The sequence below is a fragment of the Rhinoraja longicauda genome, chromosome 15 (genome assembly GCF_053455715.1).
Source record: "Rhinoraja longicauda isolate Sanriku21f chromosome 15, sRhiLon1.1, whole genome shotgun sequence".
Lineage (NCBI taxonomy): Eukaryota > Metazoa > Chordata > Chondrichthyes > Rajiformes > Arhynchobatidae > Rhinoraja > Rhinoraja longicauda.
The window spans coordinates 28,227,458-28,246,239 of NC_135967.1; the positions used below are offsets into that span (position 1 = coordinate 28,227,458).

The 18,782-nt window shown below is 39.7% G+C and overlaps 2 protein-coding genes across 9 annotated transcripts in view; one reads left to right on the forward strand and one right to left on the reverse strand.

The window, feature by feature from the left end:
• polr1d (RNA polymerase I and III subunit D) overlaps positions 1-3,210 on the reverse strand; it is a 20,447-nt gene extending 17,237 nt beyond the window's left edge. For 2 of the 6 annotated variants that reach the window (XR_013548160.1, XM_078412363.1), the window contains exon 1: positions 289-1,845. Coding sequence is in view for 2 of the 6 variants with exons in the window: in XM_078412363.1 (XP_078268489.1) it covers positions 289-330 (42 nt within the window). In the remaining 4 variants the exon portion in view is untranslated. Of the gene's footprint in view, positions 1-288 lie in introns of all 6 variants that reach the window. The other 4 variants (XR_013548159.1, XR_013548158.1, XM_078412364.1 and 1 more) reach the window with 3 other exon arrangements.
• Positions 3,211-4,079: 869 nt separating this feature from the next.
• Positions 4,080-17,886, forward strand: sybl1 (synaptobrevin-like 1). 3 transcript variants are annotated; one of them, XM_078412369.1, is made up of 8 exons: positions 4,080-4,152; positions 5,611-5,775; positions 9,612-9,669; positions 10,354-10,491; positions 12,345-12,435; positions 13,180-13,247; positions 14,064-14,156; positions 15,399-17,886. In XM_078412369.1, the coding sequence occupies exons 2-8, from the start codon at positions 5,630-5,632 to the stop codon at positions 15,465-15,467; spliced, it is 663 nt and encodes a 220-aa protein (XP_078268495.1). In that variant the 5' UTR covers positions 4,080-4,152; positions 5,611-5,629; the 3' UTR covers positions 15,468-17,886. The 3 variants fall into 3 exon arrangements, with proteins under 3 accessions (XP_078268495.1, XP_078268492.1, XP_078268494.1); XM_078412366.1 differs by having other exon boundaries at positions 4,101-4,310; XM_078412368.1 differs by having other exon boundaries at positions 4,101-4,295.
• Positions 17,887-18,782: the final 896 nt, after the last annotated feature.

Here is an 18,782-nt window from a genome sequence, read left to right on the forward strand (position 1 = left end):
CCAATTTAACTTTTCTTTACATAAAAGAGTAGTGGAAACGTGGAGCTGTATGCCATGTTGAAACAAATGGCAATGATGTTGAAACAAATCAATGGCAATGGTGCATTTAAGGTGTGTGCAGCCAGGAGAAAGGGGGCGAGTTTTAACACCAGCAATGGAGCAGCAAGGCTAAACGGCCTGCTTCTGTGCTACTTAATTCCCTGAACCTATTCGTTTAAAGTACTTATTACAGGATAGTTAGCCTGCGCACAATGTTATTCTTTCAATAAATGCGAACATTATTCTCACCATTTCCAACACAGGTGTCTTTACTCCCTCCGCCGTTGCCATGCTGTCGCTGCTGATCAATCCCCATCACGGGGCGCGCACGTTACGCGTCACGTCCACAGTGAATGCTGGGAATTGCAGTCCATGTTGGTGAACTACTGAAACGTCTCAGATAAACTTTCTGCATAGCTGATGGTAACCAAAGTACACACCTTTTATTTGTCCTTTAAATCATTTGTTTCCCCCTGCGTGTAGCATTTTTGGGCTCTTAAAGCTTCAATTAATATCCAAATGATAAAGAAGAAAATGCTGGAAACATTCAGCAGGTCTGACAGCGTCTGAGGAAATAGATGCTGTCTGCCCTCTTGACAAATCTGAAAGTTAATTTTCTCTTTCTAGCCTGATTGCTGAATATCTCCATCATTCCAGTTTTTATTTCAGGTTTCCAGCATCTGCAGTTGTTTTGATTTTCAGCAACTAATGACAACTCATTCAGTTAGTAAATAACTTTTTTTTAATATGTTAAGCTGTATGAAGTTACGTGACAGGTTCATCTAAGGGCAAAAGGTGTCTTCGATTCCTCCTGTAGAACCCTCCTTCCGATTGTACAATGCAAGATCTGGGCTCTTGGCATGTCTCCTTTACTACGCCCATACGATTGTAGCTGTGTGGGGTCTGTAACCGGAAAACCTGCCCTTCCACCAAAGGCTGGAGTGGTTGACTTGACTGATCATAGCACGCCTTCTGTGCCAGCCTTTTATTGAGAAGTTGAGCCTGGACCTCTTGAGGCTTACACATGTGTGGTTCCAGCAGTTTATTTGAGACTGGAAGGGTAGTGCGCGTTTGTCTTGACATCAGTCTTTGCGCTGGAGATCCAAGCGTTGCGTCACATGGCACATTTCTGAGATTAAGGAGATCAAGGAAGTCGTTCGACTGTAAGATTTTTCCATGACTTGTTTCACACTGTGGACTGCCCGTTCAGCCAACCCATTCGACTGGGGATATCCGGGCTGCAGGTGACGTGAGTAAAGTCCCACTGTTTAGCGAAATCTTTAAACTGCCCAGCTTTGTCTGACAAGAGAGTATGTGGTGTTCCATGGACCGAAAAGTGTCTCTTTAGTTTAGTAATAACCGCTGTTGAAGTAGTGGTGCGAAGCAGGTCAATCTCATACCAGCCAGAATATGAGTCTACTAGCACCAGGTACTGTTGACTGTGCCACTCAAAAATATCAGTTGCCACCATGAACAATTCTGGAACTGGATGCAGCTGAAGTGGTTCCCTCTGTTGGTGTGGTTTGGTACTGTTGCATACAGTACATGATTGTACCTCCTGATTGCCATATTCTATCATCGCATGACAGAAGACCATGTCCCTTGCTCTTCTCACTGTGGCTTCTGCCCCAGGATGCCCCCTGTACATGATGCCAACATACTCTTTTTGTAGTGAGACCGGGATAGCCGCTTTGTGGCCCTTCATTACAACTCCATCTTCAATGGTTAATTCATCCCTGAAAGGGAAATACAGCTGAAAAGCATGCGGAAGCATGCGTTGTTTGCTGGGCCATCCACGTTTGATGATGGTGGTGAGTGTCTGTAAAGTCGCGTCCTCTGCCGTGTGCAACCTCAATTCCTCCAGGCGAGGCGAAGAAATGTGATTGACCACCATAACATCGAAGCTGTCCTTCTCGGCTGCATGCTGGGCTGTAGATTTCCTGGGAGCCCGAGACAGAGTGTCTGCCAGGTACATAGATTTTCCACATTTGTAAACAAGGGTGATGCTGTACTTCTGAAGTCGTAGCATCATCCGCTGAAGTCTTGTTGGAGCCGCATGTATGGGCTTGTTCAGAATGGTGACCTGTGGTTGGTGATCCGTTTCTATGGTCACAGGCTTGCCATATAGTCGTTGAACTTGGCACACGCAAAAATCACCGCCAACAACTCTTTCTCAATTTGAGCATACCTAGTCTCTGTGTCTGTCATAGTCCGTGAAGCATATGCAACAGGCCTTCCTTTCTGCAGACATGCCCCACCAAGGCCATACTGTGATAAGACAGGCAGGCAAGACATATGCCATTTCAGTGCGTCAAAGGCATGTTGCTGCTGCTCATGCCACCCAGGCAGTATCTTTGAGTGAGCTGTCACAGGGGAGCCGATAGCTGGCTGAATTTGGGAATAAATTTACCGAGGTAGTTGACCCTCCCCAGAAACCTTTGCAAAACGGGGACATCTGCCGGCGCCGTCGTCTCACCGATAGCCAAAGTTTTGGAGGGGTCAGCTTTAACGCCTTTGGCTAAAGATGTGCCCAACAGCTAACCTGGTTCACCCGGAACTTGCATTTGAGAGGATTAAGCTTCAAATGCACCTCTCTCGCACGGTTAAGCACCCGTCTCGAATTTGCATCATGTTCCACAACTTTTTTACCCGCAATGATGATGTCGTCAACAATGACTGCACAGGGATACCTATCTGTTCCATGGTACGCTGGAACACCTCACTGAGTTGAGTTGAGTCCGAACGGCATCCGTAAAAACCTGTAGTGGCCAAAAGGAGTGCTGAAAGTGGTTAGCAATGAAGATTTATAATCGAGCGGAATCTGAAAGAGCTCTTGGCATCCAACACAGAAAATACCGTTGATTTTGCCATGTGTGCAGCCACTTCTTTCACCCTGCGCATGGGGTGGTGTGGCCTTTTCAGAGCAGCATTCAGGTCCTTCGGATTGATGCATATACGGATTTCTTGTTTGTTCTTTTTGTTGGCCGCAATCACAGATGACACACATCGGTCGGCTCCGTCACCGGTTTGATGACAGCCAATGCCTGCATCCTGTCCAACTCAGCTTTGACCTGGTCCTGCATAGTCATAGGAATGCGATGTGCAGGATGAACAACAGGTCTCACATCCGGGTCCAGTGTCATTGAATGGGTAGCTTTCCAAGCTCGTCAGTAAGGAGATCGCTATACTCCGTAAGAATTTGGTGTGGAGTATCATTTTTAACAGGGGTCAACTGGTGTATGTCCTTGCTGAACAAGACCAGCCCCGTTGCCTGGCATGCTGGGCTTTTGTTTCACAGGCTCATTTTGCATCCATCAGACTATGTACAGTCCACTGATAACTTGATTCGAATGTGGCCGAGCTTGCGTAGCAACCCGCCTCCCGGCGCGGGCGGCCGCCATTGGTGGAGCAGGAGCACGTGGCTGCTGGCTGGGTGAGGTCACGTGGAGCGCGGGGTGGTGACGTCACCTTGTCCCGTATTTGGGAGTGAGGAAGTTGGCACCCCTAGGAGAAGGTCTAGAGATCTGGAAGGGTAAGGTGTGAAAACAACAGATCAAAGCAGATGCTGATAAGGAAATGGAGAATGGTTCATTGTTGGCTGAGGGGAAGGTAACAAGGATGCATACAATCAGTAAAATTAATCAGAAGGACAATGTTGCTCCAGTATTTTGTGTCTATCTTCGGTGTAAACCAGCATCGCAGTTTCTTCCAACATCCACTTCAACTGCATCCCCTTTGATGTCTCATTTTCACACCTTACACTTCCTTATCTCGGTGTCTCCCCTGACGCTCAGTCTGAAGAAGGGTCTTGACGCGAAACGTCACCCATTCCTTTTCTCCAGAGGTGCTGCCTGTCCTGCTGAGTTACTCCAGTGTTTTGTGTCCATCTGCGGTGTATAACCAGCATCTGCAGTTCCTTCCCACACGCGACGCCTGTCATTGGTTCGTTGCAGAAACTACACTTCCCACAATGCCAGGCATCCCCATCTCGCCGCTCGGGTTGGCTCGGAGCCCGCGCGTGCGCAGTGTGTGAAGCCGGGCGGGCTCCGGAGCGGCACCTGACCGGAAGTGTGTGGAGAGGGAGTTGTTTCAGCACAACAAGGCCTTGGAAAGGTACCGGTGCTGGTCAGTCGCCAGGCAGGGCAAGGAAGATTTAGTGCACAGGCGTTATCACCGAAATTCCTGCAAAAGCAAGATTTCTTCGGCTTTCCACAGTGGAAAATTCCAAACAGCGTTGTTATTGCCAAGTTTGCGGGGTAATTCTTTAAAGTGTAGGTTGCCAAGATGCTAAAGGTGTATTCAAGTACTTTAAATTCCAGGCATCCCTAAACAGCTGGATTTTTATAGTTCGCGGATTATTTATTTTAAACTGTGTATGTTACCGTTAAACTATAACTGGTTCAGAAATGAAAATGCTACCTGAAAAGGAAATAAATAAGATCTGTTTCAGACACGAGATGCTGCCTGACCCACCGAGTTAGTCCAGGACGTGTCCTTTTTTGTAGTTTGGTCTGAAGATGGGTCTAGACCCAAACAAAACGTCGCCCATTCCCTTTCTCCGGAGATGCTGCCTGTCTCGCTGAATTACTCCAGTATTTTGTGTCTATCTTTGGTTTAAACCAGCAACAGCAGTTCCTTCTTACACTGGGGATTGCAGATGCTGGTTTACAAAAAAAAGGGTTTCGATCCGAAACGTCACCCATCCACTCTCTCCAGAGATGCTGCTTGTCCCGTTGAGTTACTCTAGCATTTTGTGTCTATCTGCAATTCCTAGTGTCTCTTAGATTTTATACACGTTTGGTCAAATTAAAGTCTTCAATACTGTTTATTAGATAACCTTTCTTATAGATTAGTTGGTAAAAGCTTTGAACTAAGTAATATGACACTATGGTTCTTGCAGTCAACAAAATGAAAGTGAAAACTGGATCCATGGAAAATTGATACTAAACAAATAACTTCTTATCGTGCAGGACTCTTGCACTTGGACAGAATACATGTTTGTTCTTTATTTCGTTGCTGTGCCTAATGGTTTCATAACACTCCAATGAATCCCAAACAAGAGGCACTCCTCCTGCCTCTCAGTCCCCTCACTTTATGACTTACAGTGAAGTATCCAGTTATGGAATACTGTCCTGAAACCCCTCCAACTGAAGTTCTCTCTTTCATATTTCATGATGCTACTCCTGGCCAAGTATTGGTAATCCTTGGCCTGCTGTTTTATTTTCTTATTTTAAAGTGTTTTAATTTTTTGGAATCATTTTAAAATTTGTTTTTCATTAATAAGTAATATCTTGCTCAGCAAGATATTATTGGTATACTGTATTTGCATTGAATATGTGCTGGATGTGAATGAAGATCAGTGTTAAATGTCCTTTTTCCATTTATATACTGATTTGATATTTCAATATTTTAACTTTTCCATTGCTTATCTATGTAGCTATTTATTAACAAAAAATATCTACACATGATGTGAACGGTGATCTCTGACTTAACATTGTGATGATAGGTGGATTTAATCTGTTGGAGTGCAGTCATTACAAGTAACATATAATTTTCTCTTGTATCTTGCAGCTCCTTTTTGAGAGGAGTTATGGCTATCTTGTTTGCGGTGGTTGCAAGAGGAACTACAATACTTGCAAAAAATGCCTTCTGTGGAGGAAACTTTTTGGAAGTGACTGAGCAGATTCTAGCAAAAATCCCATCTGAAAATAATAAATTGACCTACTCCCATGGAAAGTAAGTGCCAAAACCTTGGTTCTGAGAAAGTTACAAGCACAAGGGTTATCGATTAAGATTGTAATAATGTTTTAAAGCCTTTCACTTGAATTATTTGTATACATTGAATTCTTGCTTTGTGAATATTATATCTGACAGAAATCCCAATTCCTTTTAAGACTTCATTCAGGTCTCTGATTTATTTCCACAACTTTATCTTTATCAAGATTCTTGTTGTTATTTCCTCATTTGTACTCAAGAATATTGTCAAGTAATGGAATAATTCATAACCACCAAGCCAACCATGTATTTAAAACTGCTGAGGCAACATCTTTGGAAAGATGAATAGTTAATAGAAAGGAATGGAAAGGGGAATAGTTCATGTTTTCAAGGCCCTGAAATGTTAACAGATGCTGGCTAACCAAGTGTTTCAAGCATTTTTATTTTCTTTTAAAAAAAGACCTACTAATATAGGAAATCCTGATTTTCAACATGCTTTGTTTATGAAAGTGATGGTTTTGAGTCTTTTCCCATTTTAGTCAACTAGTTTGAGATTTGTTTATAAGATGTAAATTTCTACCCTGCAGCATTAGTGTTACTCAGCATGCACCATCCTTTAGGTCTTGCATATGAGCCAAAATGAGAGCTGTGTTGTTTTGGAAAGGAGGGAATAAGGCTAGAGATTGAGAGATAGGCACAGCCAGACCATGAAGAGTTTTAGACATATCTTTTGCATATTCCTTTACCCATTTCAGCTTATCTATGCCTTTTGAGTGTAAATGTCGTTATCGAATTTAGTGCATTTTGCAATGAGCCCAGGTTAATATTTAATGAGCATTAGGGAAGATAAACTTTTCATGCTTACAGTTAGTGTTGCATCTGGATGCATCCAAGTGCTCAACTCTGAACCACTTATTCCCTGCAAGGGAACATCATAAATGTTTGTATAATCTACAGTGAAAGATGCATTGTGTAAGAAGGAACAGCAGATGCTGGTTTAAACTGAAGATAGACATAAAAAGCTGGAGTAACTCAGCGGGACAGGTAGCATCTTTGGAGGGAAGGAGTGGATGACATTTCGGGTCGAGACCCTTCTTCAGACTATGTATTACCTATTTCAGGACAGATTCTTGGGGAAAAATATAAAATTTGGTTGTTCTAAAATTATGTATAGCCAATGCATTTGGATAGCAAGTTGACCAATTGGATACATTTGTTACAGCCAGCAATGAAAACAGAAAATGCAGGTCTGGGCAGCATCTGCTAGCAGAATCTGTGCTGAAATATTTGTTGCCCAATCCAATTATTTTGAGCAATTTTGGAGGGGGGGGTTTCAGGCATCTATCATTAGTTTTTGGCTTTTGGGTAGCTGAGAATACCTGTGTTGTTTGACGACTTTGCTTTTGTCGTTATAGTTGCACTCTTCTAATACCATTTTTTTAAAAGACAATGTTGGAGTAACTCAACAGGTCAGGTAGCATCTCTGCAGAACTTGGATTGGTGACATGTCAGGTTGGGTCCTGACCCGGAAGGTCACCTATCCATGTTCTCCAGAGATGTTGTCTGACCCACTGAGTTACTCCAGCACTTTTGTCTTTATTTGTAAACCAGCATCTGCAGTTCCTTGTTTCTACTTTGCTTCTGATACTATAATCTCTTAATGCAGTTCTTGCCCACATTTGTCTGTTGCTAAGACTGTTGTTTTCTACATTTGGAAAAATAACTGCTTTATTGTCCTTATTTATTCCAGGTATCACCTAATCATTTTTTTCAAATTCTGCCTTTTATTGGTTTCCTCTGAAAGTCAGAATTTTTGTTTGAATTTGCTCTTTAGCCATAAGGATTTGCACTTACTCATTGACTCGGCTTCCTAACAATGCTAGAGTGCCACAATTAATCAGTTTTGAAAACGTCTCAATACTTAATGCAATTTTCAATGATAAAGCATATTTCCCATGATGTAATCTGCTTTTTGGGTGGGCTGGGTGGTTTGTGTTGGTTGTTCTCATCAACTACCTTCCACCATCAAACATTTAAAAAAAATTTTGGTTACATGTTTCATCACACCTATTCCACACTCCTTCTGCCTGTCATCAAAAGTCACAAATTCCCTTCACACTGCATCAGTAATATCCTTATGTAAATTTTTATATTCTGCCTAAAGGTTCACATGTCTCTTTATTCATAAAATCTGCAAGGTATCATGTAACCGTGGAATAGTTCAGATATTGATTTGTTACATAAATGTATGTTGTATTTTCCCCATCTCTGTCACACTGCAAGCTGTTAATTGCAACATACTGTCATTATTGCAAAATGAATAGTATACGGTGCCCTCCATAATGTTTGGGACAAAGACCCATCATTTATTTATTTGTGTCTGTGCTCCACAATTTGAGATTTGTAATAGAAAAAAATCACGTGGTTAATGTGCACATTGTCAGATTTTATTAAAGGGTATTTTTATACATTTTTGGTTTCATCATGTAGAAATTACAGCTGTGGTCATACATAGTCTCCCCATTTCAGGGCATCATAATGTTTGGGACACATGCCTTCACATGCATTTGTAATTGCTCAGGTGTGTTTAATTGCCTCCTTAATGCAGGTATAAGAGAGCTAGTCTTTCTCCAATCTTTCCATCACCTTTGAAAACTTTTATTGCTGTTTATCAACATGAGGACCAAAGTTGTGCCAATGAAAGTCAAAGAAGCCATTATTAGACTGCGAAACAAGAATAAAACTGTTAGAGACATCAGCCAAATCTTAGGCTTACCAAAATCAACTGTTTGGAACATCATTAAGAAGAAAGAGAGCACTGGTGAGCTCACTAATCGCAAAGGGACTGGCAGGCCAAGGAACACCTCCACAGCTGATGACAGAAAAGTTCTCTCTATAATAAAGAAAAACCCCAAACACCTGTCCGTCAGATCAGAAACACTCTTCAGGTGTCCGGTGTGGATTTGTCAATGACCACTGTCCACAGAAGACTTCATGAACAGAAATACAGAGACCACACTGCAAGATACAAACTACTGGTTAGCACAAAAATAGGATGGCTGGGTTACAGTTTGCCAAAAAGTACTTAAAAGAGCAACCACAGTTCTGGAAAAAAGGTCTTGTGGACAGATGAGATGAAAATTAACTTGTATCAGAGTGATGGCAAGAGCAAAGTATGGAGGAGAGAAGGAACTGCCCAAGATCCAAAGCATACCACCTCATTTCTGAAACACAGTGGTGGGGGTGTTATGGCCTGGGCATGTATGACTGCTGAAGGTACTGGCTCACTTATCTTCATTAATGGTACAACTGCTGATGGTAGTAGCATAATTAATTCTGATTTGTATAGACACATCCTATCTGCTTGTTCAAACAAATGCCTCAAAACTCATTGGTCGGCGGTTCATTCTACAGCAAGACAATGATCCCAAACATACTGCTAAAGCAACAAAGGAGTATCACCAGAGAAGACACCCAGCAACTGGTGCTGTCCATGAATCGCAGACTTCAAGCAGTCATGATTGCATGCAAAGGATATGCAATAAAATACTAAATATGACTACTTTCATTTATATTGCTGTGTCCCAAACAGGATGGTGTCCTGAAATGGGGGGACTATGCATAAACACTGCTGTAATTTTTACATGGTGAAACCAAAATGTATAAAAATGGCCTTTATTAAAATCTGACAACGTGCACTTTAAGCACATGTGATTTTTTTTCTCTTACAAATCTTAAATTGTGGAGTACAGAGGCAAATAAATAAATGATGGGTCTTTGTCCCAAACATTATGAAGGGCACTGTAACTGCTTAACCAGCCGTTATTGCATACCAACAGATTTCTTCTCTTCCACAGTTATCTATTTCATTACATTTGCCAAGATAGAATAATATACCTGTGTATCACTGATGATGTAAGTATAACAACTAAAGAAGTCACATTTGGTGGATTTGAGGCTGATAGTTAAATTTGTTATATGGGCTGAATGTGTTACGTAGGCTGTTCAAACTGCATCTATGTTCACTTTTGGTGAAAGATTATTATTTGGAGATTATATTGATAGTTTTCTTTTGGGTGGTGTGAGAATATATTTTAATCTTAGTGATCTGACTATTGAATGCTAAGCATTTTGTCTGTCCTGGTTGATGTACACTAATGTTAAAGAAGGGCGGCACGGTAGCGCAGCGGTAGAGTTGCTGCTTTACAGCGAATGCAGCGCCGGAGACTCAGGTTCAATCCTGACTATGGGTGCTGCACTGTAAGGAGTTTGTACGTTCTCCCCGTGACCTGCGTGGGTTTTCTCCAAGATCTTCGGTTTCCTCCTACACTCCAAAGACGTACAGGTATGTAGGTTAATTGGCTGGGCAAATGTAAAAAAAATTGTCCCTAGTGGGTGTAGGATAGTGTTAATGTACGGGGATCGCTGGGCGACGCGGACTTGGTGGGCCGAAAGGGCCTGTTTCCGCGCTGTATATATATGATATGATATGAAAGGATAGGCCTATATTGGCATTGAGAAAGGATTGTTATTGTGTCATTCACACTATAGCTATAAAGTCCTTTTTCTTTCAAATATTAAAGTTATTTTTCTTTTTAGGATTTTGAACGATCAAGAGCATTTACCTTTCTAAGTGAAATAAAGAAACGATTTCAAACTACGTATGGTTCAAGGGCACAAACTGCCTTGCCTTATGCCATGAACAGTGAATTCTCCAGTGTGTTGGCTGCACAAATGGTGAGTGCATCTTTGTTTTCTGCAGTCTGTCAGACACTAGCTAGCCAAGGACAGTTGTATTCCTGGTAGGAAATAACTTTTGATGGTAAAACTGAATACTCTGTACTCAGTATATCATTTAAAATATAAAATTCAAGGCATATTGATGTTCAATTAAAGGAGGACGTTGCCACTGGTTTGTGTATCTCACTGGTGGATTTAGCTGTTTTTCTTTTGTTGCAGGTACAGCATTGGTGATATCTATCTCGGGCTTTGAGGTGCTTGCTATAGGTAGTCCCATCTGTAGGAGAGCAGGGATCACTACCTTCTGATAGTCTATGATGAACTTTGTGCCAAGTTTGACATTCAAACACTTGATAGAAATAGTAATGGAATGTGCCTTGGTTATTCCAGCAGTTGTCATTAGTTTTGTGGGTGATGTGGACACCCTTGTGATCAGTTGCCGATGTCATGGAATTTGATGGGAATGAAAGTGGTGACGAGCATGCAAACAACCTTTGAGAGGATATAGACAGGCCAAGTGAATGGGTATCACCTTGGCCGATGAAGTATAATGTGAGGTTATTCACTTGAATAAATAAAAAAGACAAAAGATGTGTTGGTTTGTACTGCTGGAGTATTGGACTACTGGTGTATGGATTTCTTGTTATAATTGTATAAGGCCTTAATGACTCCGTGCCTGGAGTCCTGTGCCCAAAAGGATATTCTTGCGAAGATTCAGTGGACTCTGTCCACTAATGGCAGGTCGGATATGAGGAGATATTGAGTGGGCTAGTCTATTTCTCTATTCACATTTTACAACGGAAGGTAATCTTACTAAAGTGTGCAAAATTCTTAACAGGCACAATGGGATAAATGCTGGGAGATTTATCCTGACTGAGGACTTCATAATGAAGCTGTATCCCCCACTTAAGGGTAGGTCACTTAGGATTGAAACAAGGAGAAATTTCTTTGCTCAAAGTGTGATAAGTGTTTTGTGTTCCCTGTCCTTGGAACTGTGGAAATTAGTTATTGATTTCATTCAAAAGGGAGATTACGTTTTTAGATATTTAAGGAATCGGAGGGGGGAATAGGGCTGAAAATGACATTGAAATAGATCAGCCATGAGGGTCTGTGCAACAATGGGGCTGGGAGGAGGGGGCATCAGATGAAGATAGGAGGATGTGAGGTGAAGGAGACACTGAAAGCAAAGATTTGAAGACCGGCATGGTGGAGGTTGCGGTATCAAGGCCTGGTGTAGATAGTGGGTAAGGATTGTCTGTAGAGATAATATTTCACTTGGATAGCTCTGTGTATTTTGAAATAGGATGTCATAGACTTAGGGAAGGTGGGGATTGTATGAGTTGTGCGATAGTATAAACTGGAGGTTGGGTGATGACCAGGATATCAGTAATTGAAGAGGAGAATTACGAACAGAAGAGAGACAACGGCAAGTTCATTGAGCTGGAAAATACTCCATTATTGATCAGGTTGATTTCTATGTACTTTTTGTGACAGTAAATGGTTTTGAGGGCATCAAATTGGATAACTAGTTTATGTGAACTAGTCCCGTGACCGTGCAGTAAAACAAATCATTCGTCTTATTCAAATATATTGTTTTAGAGCTGAATAGGCATGAAAAGTTGGGACATTCACTGCCCTCCAGACTGAGCAATTCTTTTTACCATGTTATTCTTTTTAATGAAGAAACATTTCTCTGCCAGAAGCAGTAGAAGTGACTGGAACTGATGCTTTGCCAGCTGGCATTCGCCAATGGCTTCTTGCAATGGGTTGTCTGAACAGCAGTTTGAACCAAGGTTACTTGTGTCATGTGGATATAAATCTGAGCATTCAATTTTCGCATGTGATTTCAGAAACACTTATCAGAAAACAAGAACTCTGATCGCATTTCAGAGACTCAAACACAAGTAGATGAGTTAAAAGGCATCATGGTCCGAAATATTGGTATGTATGAATATCGAGAATGTTTAGTCTTCAGTTTTGAAAGTCTAATTTTCCTGACTATGTTAATGTACAGTAATTGCAGCTTACAACCAGCCATTAAGATTAGTGATGCCAGCCCGGACATGCACAAAAACCTTGGACTCAAGATTTGAGTAACTTGTAATGACGTGACCCCCTGATACCCCACTCTGCTGCACTGCAACGTGCCACTGTGTAACATCATTGGATTGTCAGCTGCTACTGTTTTTACACCATATAATGTTTTGCTGTTGACTGAATCAATTTTATGACATTAAAAGTAGCTTGCAATATATTTAACTTTTCAGTAACTCTGCTTCCATATATTTTAAATTTTCTCTGGAACTTTGGAGGTTGAAGGGAGTCTTGATAGAAGTTTATAAAATTATGTAAGGCACAGATAGGGTAGACAGTCAGAACTTTTTTTTCCCCATGGTGGAAATGTTAAGGACTGGAGGGCATAAATTTAAGGTGAAAGGGGCAAAGTTTAAAGATGTGCAGGGCAAGTGTTTTTTACACAGTGGTAGGGGTCTGGAATGCATTGCCAGGGGTGGTGGTGGTAGCAGATACGATAGTGGCATTTGAGAGGCTTTTAGATAGGTACATGGAAGTGCAAAGAATAGGTGGAAATGGACCATGTACAGGCAGAGGAGATCAGTTTAGCTTGGCATTGTGTTCGACACAAACATGTATCACAATTGACATTGCAACTTTTCCCATTTGCAGATTTGGTGGCCCAAAGAGGTGAAAAATTAGAGCTGCTGATTGACAAAACTGATAATTTAGTGGATTCTGTGAGTATTCAATTACTTCCTTGTACCTAGCACCAAAATACAAAGTCACCTTTTGATCTCTTGGATGATTTCAAAAGTATCTTGTCAAACCCAAGTTGGTAGTTGAGGAAGTGTCAGGGGTAGAAATTCATCCTCCATCAGATATAACGTGATATTACGCAAATCGTACTCTTTGAACTCAATGGAACAGAATTTCAAATGTTGAGTACAGTGCTCTAATACAGAATAGTACAGTTTTCATTTTAGACATTTAATCATAGTTGACAAAGCTCTACCTGGAGGTGTATTTATTATTGGAAAAAGGCACTTTGGAATGTTCCATAAGTCATAATTTTCAGGGTAAATGTTATTCTTAATAAATTATTTTTAATTTATATTTTGCTGGAGATCTGAAACCCCACTGAGATGCGAAGAATGATCTCAAGGTGGCTATTCACCACTACCATTTCACTCATAAAATCACATTATGACTGCTCTAGAAAAAGAAAAAACAAAATATCATAAAATTAGTTTTTGTTGCTTGATGTCAACGGATCTACCCTCCGAACTTGGGGAAGCTTTAGTGAACAGAAATCAAATCCTTCATTGCAACCCTAAAACAGCTGTTCTTTACAGCTATAGATATTAGATCTGTCTGATTATTACCTTTTTAATTAACCTCTAAATAGTGGATTAATGTGATTTTTATGTGCTCTTATCCTTGATGTCGTTGTTTTTCTTATGTAATATGTATATTGTGCCCATGGAAGCTATTGATTTTACATTTTCTCTATATTACTTAGGATTCAAAATTAAATGCATTTTTTTTGTTTGCAGTCGGTCACATTTAAAACCACCAGCAGAAACCTAGCCAGAGCAATGTGCATGAAAAACCTCAAGTTGACCATTGTTATTGCTATTGTAGCAATTGTAAGTATATTTCTCAATTCTTTATGATAAGGTCCCCTTGCAACATAAAATTATGCAAGTCAAATCACGGGCGGGGGGCTCCTCTGAAATGTCTGCTCCTGCCTGGAGTCTTTAAGAGATGGTTGGAGTATTAATTCCTCAGCTGCAAGGCAAACTTTAAAAAAATAATTCCTTAACTCTTCAGCTCATTGAGTTATTACAAAGGGAAAGACGTGTTTAAAATTAATGGTTGATCCACCTAGAAGTTCAGTTTCCTGACTAATTGTCAAATGACCAAGTCAAAGGAGGAATTGGCACTTGTCCACTTCAGTTCACCAACAATGCCTCATTGATAAACATCTGATGTTTAATGAGATCAGAACATCCTGTCAATAGAAGTTTTGTTCTTCTCCGTTGGTCTTCTTATGGAGTCCACATCACACGATTAGAAAATGAACACACTTCTCGGCATCTGCATACAATGGCGTCTTGTGCTTCTTGCACTTGTGTGTAGTGGTGGAAAGGTTGGTGGAAACAAGGCTGTGATATGAACGCTCTTTCCTTGACCCCTTCTCCCTTGGTGTGATTGTAGTTTCTGAAATTAGACTTTGGGAAGGAACCACTTTCAAAATATGTTGTGTATTACTGACTAAATGGGGATTTGCACCCGGCTAATATGTTTATTGTAATTTTAAGTTCCAGTGGAGAAACTACACTATCCCTCTTAGCAACATGCTTGTTTTCAAATGCCTATATTGATGAACTCCCTTACGATTGAATTTTTTTGAACCGTCAAAATGTTATTTTTCCCCTCTAAGCCAGGGTTGGTTTATCTTGGTGCTTAAAAGAATGAAGCAAGGAAAAATAAGAAGCAGCATATAATACATAGAGTAAAGCATCAGTGGGTGTATTCATTTCTGCCACTGACACATTTGCATATACTGAAAGGTGTTATTGATGCTGAAATATTTCAATTAATGTTAAGGTGATGAACAGCCCATTCAGCTTATTAAGATTTCCTGAATAAGACTTTCAGGAAATGTGGAATAAATTATTAGTGCAGTGGAACAATGGTGTATGTCATATAAAAGTATAACATCTAATTAATTGCTGCTTGTTATTCTGCTTTCCCATTCAGTCTTCACCCGGGTGCTATTCATCTGTATTGTTTAGTCAAAATCAAAAACAAGATGTTATATGAAAGGAGTGAAGACTGTGATTAAAACCCACTTTGTTTCATCAACTAAATATTTTGTGTTGCAGGTTGTCATTTACATCATTGTATCAGCAGCATGTGGCGGTCTCTCATGGCCAACCTGCATAAAGAAATAGGAACCAAAGTCGTATTAAACGGAGGGAAAATCTGAAGAAAAAACCCTTATTTTAACCACTGCACGAGGATTTCATTAGAGATCTGTGTGTTCATCTGTTCAGACTCCAAATATTATGCATTGAAAGGCTAGTTTCTGATTGCCTTATATTTCAGATTTTTTATACTTTTCATATTAATTGAGGAGGTACTGCATTACAACTGAAACACAAATCCATATTTTATTCAGTGATTGTGAAATAAAAGCCGTTGTAACATTTTAAAAATTAATAGTGCATGTTGAGTCAATCAGTTGAGCACATTTCTAAAACGGTGTGCAGCGATTTCCATATCATCACTAGAGTAGCACTAAAATAATCGGGGCTTATTCTTTTCCTTTGCACCACCACTTCCTTCACCTCACGTCCCTTGGTAAAATTTTATGCAACATTTTTGGAAATAATATTTCTTGGCCGCCAAGAGAGTTCTAATTATTTAGTCACTTGTTACAAATTGTGTAGTCGGAATACTAAACAGCTGCTTCAGAACAGTTAAAAAAATATATGAAGTGTTACATATCTTCAGAAATTTATTAAGCATTATTAAAAGCTAAGCAGTCACCAGAGTTGCTGTAAATTAATGGCAAGTATTGCTAGCCTAATGTAAAAATGTAAATAAGTTTCTTATGCCAGTTATGTCGCCAGTATTTATGTACAGGACATTCAACAAGATATAGCAGGCGTAGTACAAATACTATAGTGATTGTGTACACATGCTTACTGCTCATGCTGCTGAATGCAGTGCTTTGGCTAACCAAACTTATTGTATATTTTTTATTATATACATTGTGCTGGTTTGATCTGTTTACAGGCAATGAAAGTGTCAGTGGTTTATTTTGTATAAAATTGAATCTGAACCAGCTTCAAAAATAGCCTATAGGGTGTAGCTTTTGCATGTTTTGCATAAAGCCCCATTTTATAAAACAAGTGAAACATGAAACAAGTTCCCATCAACATTACACCTGGAAAAATTACTGACCTTTTCAGTGGATGGAGAACATGTAAGAACTTCTGATTTCATGGGGTATTTTATTTAAAAAGTCTGAGCACTGCCTTTTCATTTCAGGATCTAGATTTGCATGAATTCCAAGTTATGGTCGTGTAATTTTCCCTTTTGGGGGGGAATGAGTGACTGAGTGGTTATGGATTAGAATTATAGATAAAATTGATTACCCAATTTGATATTCATAAGGCTCTTGCTAGACGTTGCTTATTTTTGTACAGTTCCTGTTGCATAAATTGACACTTATGGAATTACATCTGGATTTAGATTGCAAAAAGGTAATTTTTAAATCTTTGATTTGTGTCAACAGTTTGGGCATAGTTGTCCCAATCCATGAGTAAAATGCATTGGACAAGGTTGCTATTAATTGTTGTACATTGGTACAGAGGGATATGTATACTGTTTTGCATCAGTCTTGGAAGTAACAAGTTTCAAAGTCTTAATCCATAATTAGAAATATTGTTTAAGGGCTGTTGTCGAGCATAAATTTGCAACTCAAAACACTTTCCACTAACATTTGAGCTTGTATATTAGTTCCATGTTTCTGTAGCTTTATGAACTTTAAAGTATCGGCTCAGTGGCATTAATGTTGCAACTTGTACTTGGGCTGTCATATTCTTGCCTTTTAATCAGCACAAATTTACAAAAAGTGGGGTTTGTGATCTTCGGGCAAGTACAATTTAAATGATTATCCACTATATTACTTAGATCTATGCCATGATTCCTTTTTTATACTTTTGAATACATCTGAAATAGTGTATAGACCAAAAGAACATGGGATGTCATAAACATTTGCAGGATAATGATGTGAGGCCTTTATATAGCCCACTGGCACATCCCTCATTGTGCTCACATCAAACACTGTGGTATGTCTCATCTTGCTAATGAGTGATTCATGAAACACTATTGCCTGTAACCAAACCTCTCCCATCCCACACCAGCCTTAAAGGATAAGAATTCAGGTTGCTGTCCAAGTTTTAAAATTGCACAAAATGGGAATGTATTAAATAAAATTCTAGAATCGTAATATTGTTAACATATTAATTCACATCTGTAATATATAAATTGTGGCTGTGTATAAGATGGTTTTGCACTTGTACTTTGCATTACATTGAATGGTAAAAATAAATTGTTTAAACATAACACTTTTTAATGGAATGATTGTCATTATATTTAAGTTTAACAATTATTGCTGTAATTAGCAAAATGTTAATGTGAGCAGAATAAAATGTAAGCCTATCTACAAAAACCAAAGTGCTGGGGGAATTCGGCAGGCCAGGTCTGAAGAAAAGTTCCAACACAAAATGTGACGTAGATACAAAATGCTGGAGTAACTCAGCGAGACAGGCACCATCTCTGGATAAAAGGAATGGGTGATGTTTCGGGTCAAAACCCTTCTTCAGACCAGACGGAGTCTGAAGAAGGCTCTCGACCCGAAACATCACCAATTCCCTTTATCCAGAGATGCTGCCAGTCCCGCTGAGTTACTCCAGCATTTTGTGTCTATCTCGGTGTAAACCAGCATCTGCAGTTCTTCCTACCATAATATGTCAATTTTCCTCCAGATACTGCCTGGCCTGCTGTACTCCTCTAGCAGATTGGGTTTTTTGGCTCTAGATTGCAGCACCTGCAGTCTCTTGTGTGTTCAGTCTACCTGTGCAGCTTGATTTTTCTGGATATTTCATTTGAAGTCTTGTCCAGTGCTGCACTTATGTATGGAATAATTGTTTTATAGCTGAGATTTCATGGGTAATTATCATCCATATTTAATTTTTAATGTACATGATTTAAACACTTATGCAATGGCCAGTCAGTAATATGTATTTAAATATTTCAGTTTTGAACTAGTCTGGGTTTATTACCTTGTGATCTGATTTCTGTTTGAAGAGATTGTTACTTGGAATTATATTATAGATGATCTTGGAATGATGAAAGTTAATCTATGATTAATCACTAATGCTTGAAACTTTCAAGGAATAATTGACCTAATTGATATTAGTTTTCTATCTGATCGCAAAAACCAATTGCTTTGGGTCTGCAATTGCAGCATCACAGTGATTGTAGTTTTGCTTTTGCTAAAGATCTGTCCAGGGTCACCTGTGTGCACGGTAAAAGAGAACAACACTTCTACATTCTTTTCTGATGGGTGCAATATTTCAGTTATTTCAGAGATCCATTATAAAAATCATCCATATCCATTTTTGTAAGATGTACTCTTAATTGTGTGATGCTGTGACTGAAAAATTTGCAGTACGCAATGTTATCTGTTAAACTGT